General features: G+C 35.9%; 1 protein-coding gene across 1 annotated transcript in view; it reads left to right on the forward strand.

Annotated features, from left to right (window-relative positions):
• Positions 1 to 7,500, forward strand: part of LOC119597465 (disintegrin and metalloproteinase domain-containing protein 10-like) — an 81,450-nt gene that overhangs the window by 63,597 nt on the left and 10,353 nt on the right. Inside the window, exons 5-13 of the mRNA XM_037947040.1 lie at positions 199 to 767; positions 1,001 to 1,147; positions 1,734 to 1,929; positions 2,108 to 2,645; positions 3,532 to 3,709; positions 3,994 to 4,212; positions 4,369 to 4,485; positions 4,773 to 4,940; positions 5,073 to 5,391. Of these exons, the coding sequence (XP_037802968.1) occupies positions 199 to 767; positions 1,001 to 1,147; positions 1,734 to 1,929; positions 2,108 to 2,645; positions 3,532 to 3,709; positions 3,994 to 4,212; positions 4,369 to 4,485; positions 4,773 to 4,940; positions 5,073 to 5,391 (2,451 nt within the window). The remainder of the gene's footprint in view (positions 1 to 198; positions 768 to 1,000; positions 1,148 to 1,733; positions 1,930 to 2,107; positions 2,646 to 3,531; positions 3,710 to 3,993; positions 4,213 to 4,368; positions 4,486 to 4,772; positions 4,941 to 5,072; positions 5,392 to 7,500) is intronic.

A 7,500-nucleotide genomic window follows, 5' to 3' on the forward strand; every position in this document is an offset into this window, starting at 1 on the left:
ACCTATGGATCACATTTAAATGTTTTAGAGCTGTATTAGAAATGAGGTGTAATATTTCGAAACTTTAAGTTTAGTGCTGTAGTTAGTGAGGAAATTTCACTTTTTTTCAACCTCTTTCTCTTTATTAAGATTAGATTGAATAGTCTGACTTTGTATTTGTTATGTATCATCCCTTTCTTATGATTTTTTCTTTTTCAGCTGATCCCGGATCAAAGGTCTGGGGAAGCGTTAGAGGAGGAGTGTTTGAAGGAGTCATAGATAGTGGGCGGGATGGTGTATACTATGTAGAGCGAGCAAACAAGTATTTCCCTCGCCACAATGCAACATCCTCGGGCTTCCACTCCCTCATATACCACGACAACCATGTGGAGGACCCATATGCCCGGGTGCGTTCTGGGCATTCCTCGGGATGTGGTATAACAGATGACGTAGCAGCATGGATGGACCATGTTCAAAACTCTGCAGACCCTGTAGAGGAAAAGGAGGAGGCTAGTAAACAGTACCAACAAACTCCGGCTCATCTGCTTAGTCAGTATAAGTACAAAAAATGGCTAGACTCTCATGATAATTACAAAACAAGTGGAGAGGAGGATGGCATTTCAGATTTCTATGAAACCATCTTGGATGATTACCATAATAAGTACAGTGCGCAAGCAAACAGTCGAACGAAGAGAGCAGTTGGAATGGGTGTTGGAGAAGACAACAAAGGGACATGCTCTCTCTCAATCCAAACAGATCCCATGTTATGGCACCATATATACAAACAGGTAGAGTATTTTGTCCATTGGTTAGAAATATTTGCAGGGAAACAGTGAACTTCTTTGGGATGGCATGGATATATATTTTGAAGATACATTTTGGATAAAATTGAAATCATGGTTTAATGTTGGCTCTAAAAAAAAGGATTTAAAGGGCTATATGTGAGAAGGTTCTTAAGTGGTATAGAATACTATTTTTTATTTCCCAGTACATCATATAATTTCTTGGGATTGTGTTCCAGGAGGAAAATGATCCCATCAGGACACGGGATGAGATTACAGCAATGATCTCGCAACATATCAAAGCCATCAATAATATCTACGGCAATGTGAAATTTGAGGGAAAATATAAGCACAGGAACATACGATTTGAAGTGCAGAGAATCAAGGTAAGGAGTGTAGGAATGTGTTTTTACAGGGGTGCATGATTATGCTTAAAGAGATGCTTGAAGTGGTTGACTGATGAAACCCCCTTTAATTCAGTCATTTGCCCAAAGTAATTTCAGTGACTTGTTCCTTTATTTCAATTTTTTTTGTCAAAGCTGTGAGATCACCCTGAAAAGGGAAAACAGAGTGAAAGAGTGAAAAAGTACATAGGTGGCTACAAGCACATATGGAAAATTGCTTGATAGTTTCTGTCCAGGATATTATATATGATCCTGTGTAGCTCTTTACTTTTCCCCTTAATAGTGTTGATGGAGTCAGAAAATCTATGTTAGATATACCTGTTCCCCGTAAAGAAAACTAGACTGTGATTAGTTCTGACTTTTTTTTCTCATAACTAAATTAGGCATTTTGTGTATATCAAAGACTTCTTTTTTAGCTAGCTTAGTACAGCTCCTATATGATTTACATGATTTTTGAGAAGTTATGGTCATATTATTACTTCATAATTATTTCTAAAAGGATGCAAAATTCAGCTAGTTGATCGTATGTTATGAAATGGATTTATCACCTGATTTGCTTTCTTTCAAGATTGATAATGATGAGCCTTGCCGTCCCAACTGGACAGGAGAACCAAACAAATTCTGTAAAGCCAATGTGGATGTGAGCAACTTCCTGAACCTACATTCCCAAAAGAAGCATGACGACTTCTGTCTTGCTTATGTGTTCACGTTTAGGGATTTCACAGGTGGTACCCTTGGCTTAGCCTGGGTTGCTTCTCCATCAGGTATGTTGTCCCCTTTCAAATGTTTATTAGCATTGTGAAATCTTAAGATTGTAAAATGTGTAAAGGATACAGTATGCATTGGTTTAATGTGTATCAATTTTCATGATTTGGACTTAAACCATTTGGACTTAAACCAAGAAAATACTTCTTGTTAATTTGTTACTGATTATTTCAACAGGTGCCTCTGGTGGTATTTGCGAAAAGTACAAGACCTATACAGAGAACCTGGGAGGTTTCCGTCACTCTGAAAAGAGATCCCTCAACACTGGTATAATCACATTCCTCAACTACAACTCTCGCGTTCCTCCAAAGGTCTCACAGCTCACATTGGCTCACGAGATTGGTCATAATTTTGGCTCACCACACGACTTTCCTGAGACGTGTAAGCCTGGGGGTCTGCTGGGGAACTACATTATGTTCTCCTCTGCCACCAGTGGAGATCGGCCAAATAATGACAAGTTTTCTCAGTGCTCCATTCGTAATATATCGCTGGTTCTTGATGCCATATCGGAAAAGAGAAGAACAAACTGTTTCTCAACCAACAATGGTGCCTTCTGCGGAAATAAGATCGTTGAAGAAGGGGAGGAATGTGACTGTGGTTATGATGATGAGGAATGTGAAGAAAAGTGTTGTTATCCACTCAAGATTTCTCAGAATGATAAAATGCAGAATTCATCTGCAAGAGAGTGCAGACGCAGAAAGAACACACAGTGCAGGTATAGTACAATCTGTAAATTTATTTATGGTTCAGTTATATACATGTAGGTATTGATAAAGATTCAGATATCTTATTCTTGCATTGAAATTTGTGCTTATAGTGATAAGAAGTTTGATGAATATATGACCCGATTTATGTAAATATGAAAAACAGAAGAAAATCATAATTTCAGTGATATTTTTCTATTAAATTTGTTTGTATTATTACATGAGTATTTAGAACAAGTTGCTATTGCCAAAATTCTCATATTTGTAGTTCAGTGTAATTTGTTTTAAAGAATTATGCTGCTTAAACAGTTTGTTAGTGAAACAAGTTTGAATTATAATAATATTATACTTTAACTTTTACATTCGCCTTCGTTTTTTATAGCTTACATTTAACTGTGAGAAAGTGTTCCATGGGGGCCACTGTGGAGCAATTGTAACATGCATAGCTTAGAACCAGTAAAGTCTCAAAGCAGAGTGTGTTGGGAAAGGTAATTGGCCCTACCTGCTTCATAAAAAAAAAGACTCACCTAGCCTTTTTTTAAATAATTGAATTCAACATTCAACTGCAATAATAAGTCACCAGAAAAGAAGCAGTTATTAAAGTTATGAAAATGTGGTTGAATTAAGATTATAATGGCATCTGGAGATCACTGAGAGTTAAGAGTTTTGAAGAACAGTAACGAGAGATGAAAGTCTCTCATCATTATGCAAGAGCATGACTTGAAACATTTATTTCTTTAGTAAACTAACCTGTAGATTAGACCGTATTTCTAATATGTAAATGATTGATCAAAATATCTATCAAAGAAATGTGTATCCTTTAACAAACATTAGTATAAATCTTGATCTTTGGTTCATTCCTTAGTTAATGTGCAACTAATTTTGCATTCCTTCCAGTCCAAGTGAAGGGCCTTGCTGTAGCAGAGACCATTGCACGTATGTGAAGCATGATGCTCGAGTTCAGTGCCATTCTGAGACAGACTGTGAGGAATCGGTGAATTGCAATGGTCGCATGGCACAGTGCCCATCCCCCAGGAAGAAACGTGATCATAAACAGTGCAATGAAGGCACAAAGGTAGAGCTAGAAATAACTTTTTTTCTTTTTAAAATTATTGTTAAAAAATCTGGTATTAATGGTGCTGAGAACCACCTTTATTTGCATTTGATGTTTTTACTATAGGCTTTTAAAGTCTGCTTATAAGCAGTTCTAAAGAGAGATAAAGAGTACATTAAAATAAAATTTGGATAGAGTTTATTGGTATTTACTGGAGAGCATCCCAGAAGATCTGTGTATGCACAAAAGAATTGATATAATGTCTACTACAGTTTTATTAATTCTTTTTCAATTTTACCCTCCAGGTCTGTATTAAAGGAAAATGTAGTGGATCAATATGTCTTGCACACAAGTTGACGGAGTGCTTCCTCACATCAGACCGTGTGAAAGACAAAAAGAAGCTGTGTGAAATTGCTTGTCAAGAAGGCAATGACACTTCCACTTGTAAATCTACTTCAGAACTAAAGCATATCTTTGGTGAACCTGTCTTTATGAGACCTGGAGCCCCATGTAATAACTTCCAGGTGAGATGATCTTTGCTGTCAGTGCTGTGAATTGTATTTGACTCTAGGAGTATTTTATACTTTAATATTCTTGAAGGAAAGTAAAAATTATATCAGTAGGATTAATTAAACAATGAAAAAGATGTCTCACCCCCATGTCAAATGTTTTGCTTCCAGGGTTATTGCGATGTCTTCCAAAAATGTCGTGCAGTGGATGCCGAGGGACCCCTTGCAAGGCTCAAGAACCTACTCTTCAACCAGGACACACTTAACAGTGTTGCTGAGTGGATCACAGTAAGAACACAACCTCTTCTTGGTGGTTGTAGTTACTTTTTTAATCATTCCATTTTTACTTTTAATAATTCCATTTTTATTTCCTTTGCAAAAGATGAAAGGATGGTGATTTGTTTTAGGAATGATAAAAATTTATAGTGTAGTATTTTTCTATTTTGAAAAAGGTATAATTTTCAACAAAATATCTGATAAAGGTGTAACGCTTCTCATATGATTTAGAACAAATAAGAAACTGCTGTTCCCACATGAAAGAAGAATGGATCATCATATACTTTTTTATTACACAGCAATATTGGTATGGTGTGATGATGCTAGGTGTTGGCTTTGTGGTCTTCATGGGCATTTTCATCAAGTGCTGCGCAGTGCACACCCCATCCAGCAACCCTCGCAAACCTCCAGCGCGATCCATCACAGAAACTCTACGTAGACCTGTCAGCACTCTCAGAAGAGTCAAAGTAAGAGAATCAAGGATTAGTTAAGGCTGTTATGAACATTTTTGTCATCATTAAGAAAATGTTTTTAATATGAAATCAGGCATGAAAATTACCTTATACTGGTCTCTGAAACTTCCTGTTTTCTTTTCCCAGCGACATCGCCAAGGCCCGAGCCCAAATGCCCAAGGTGCCCCGGGCCCCAGTCACCATCATCACCACCACCTTCATCACCACAATCAGCCTGGGCCATCTCGCCATAGTGGGGGAGCAGCTGCAGCGGTGCCCGAACGGCCAAAGGGCGGAGCCAAGAGGTCTAGTCGGGCATACAGCGATGATCCGCCACCACCCTACCCTGGGAATCCCAGACCTCTTAGCTCTTCTAATCCGGGAAATTCTGTCACACCAGTCAATCGTAGCGGCCCTACCCGTCATGGATATGGTGAGGGCCGGGGACACTATAACAGACCCAAAGGTTAGTGAAGGAGGTTCTGGTTAGTATTTTTTGACTATTTAAATAATAAAGAATTGGAAGAGAAACGTGCATTCCAGATTTCCATAAACTTCTTGTTTGCTTATTTTTTATGCTTTGTATGTTTGTTTGTTAGCATTTAGAGAGATATTATGGATACTGGAATGCATTTGTAAGCTTTAAAACTATTAATAGCAAATTAGTTTGCATGCTATGCATCCTGAAATTGCACTGCAATGAAGTGTTTAAACGATTTCAGTTGCAAAGTTCTTTAATCTTGAATGCTTTAGTGATGGAATAGGAAGAGGTGACCTGTGCATGTAGAAGATAGTGGGCATGCTTAATTATAATGATAGTTAGAATTTAAATGAAGAATGTAGGTTTTGGTTGTTTATTTTGCATGGTGCCTTATAAAATCCTGGTATGTTAACCACTGGCATGTGATATATGGTACTGTTTTTTTTATTTTATTTTTTATTTTATTTTTCTTTTTTTTTCTTTCTTTCTTTCGTTTTTAATTGGGAGCAATTTTAATAGGCCTAAGATGCTTCAGAAAAGAGAGTTTTCTTAATCAAAGTACAGTACCATTGCCACTTGCCAAGATTTTTATGCATGGATGCATTTTTGGATTTTTAACAGACAGATTTTTCGGATTTTGATTTTTTGTTTGTTTGCAAATGGTCAGATGCAGTTTGGTGTAAGTATCTCGGGAGAGAATTCTTTAATTTTAAAAATAATCTGTTTTTTCCCCACATTAATTCTGATTTTTAAAAATATTATGGTGTGACAGATTATTTAGGAAAGAATATATATATATTTTTTTAGGTAATTTGAGATTTTATTGTGATTTGTAGATATTTGAATTAGGGAATAGGAGATTCATGAAAAACAAAAAGCAGATATACAAATAATGCAGCCTTTGACACTATGATTAAATAATACTGTGTTTTAGTTGTAATTCTTTTCATTTGAAAGGTTTACTAAAAGTTGTTTCTACTTACCTTTTATTAACATCCATTTCCATCCCATATATATATGTGTAAATCACCCACAAAACAGTGGTGTTTCCTGGAGTGATTAACAATTTCCAATTTACCCACAAAATGTCTGTCAGGCCTAAATGTTTGATTAATTTTTTTACCTCTTCTGTTGCATCATCCTTGAGTGCTAAACCTCCATGACATGGCAATTTTTTTTCTATTACCTAAAATGATGTGTAGAATCATTACATAATTTTTTTTTTTTAAGAATTACTTTTACATTTGGAAAGTATCTCCCTTTTGATTTAAAAGTGATCGTTTTTTCTTCTGTTCAGTTAATTTTTTGAGAAGTTAGGTTTGAAATCAGTCAGTTGTGAGATACTAAGGAATGGTTAAATAAGAAGGCAATTATAAATATATGTATAGTAGTGAGAAACAAAAAGTATGCTTGCTTCTTTGCCTTTCCAAGATCATTACAGAAAGAATATTCCTTAGTTGTTCATGTTATTTATTATATTATACTTCTTTATCTAAAAAGATGTCATCTCTTGTCATCTCAGAAAAATATCCCTAATCTCTAAGCCATCTCTGATTCTGTAAATTTAGCTGAGGCTTTGAATCCATGACTTGATATATGCTGTATATAAGAGATACTTGTACTCAGATTTAGCTCTTTGTTTTCTCTAAATGAAAAAGAGTGAAGAACAAAAAACTTTTTTAAGGTTTATGTTGCAGATTAAAATGAGAGTTATTTTAAGATTTTGTGGTGAATGTATAATAAGTTGTATATCATGAAATTTACAAGTTGACCTAGTTGTGCCTTATTCCAGAAAGTTGGTGCGTATAACAGCAGGAAAGTTATAAGACTTTAAACTGTGTTCTCCAAAAGGTATAGAACAAAGATAAGGCCTGCCTCATATGTTTCTTCTGTAAATACAGGCAAAAAATTAGCAGGACACTGGCACAGCCTGTCAAACTTGTAATAAGATACCAGAATATCCAACAGGAAAGAAGTGCAATATGAAATCACTTTACTAGAATCTCGTGTGCATGAGCTTAACATCTTTCAGTAGATGGTTATTTATATTGCACTCCATGTTGTTAGTTAAGCTTAGGTTCAATTTACTCCACA

Source organism: Penaeus monodon, chromosome 39, assembly GCF_015228065.2.
Source record: "Penaeus monodon isolate SGIC_2016 chromosome 39, NSTDA_Pmon_1, whole genome shotgun sequence".
Classification (NCBI taxonomy): Eukaryota; Metazoa; Arthropoda; class Malacostraca; order Decapoda; family Penaeidae; genus Penaeus; species Penaeus monodon.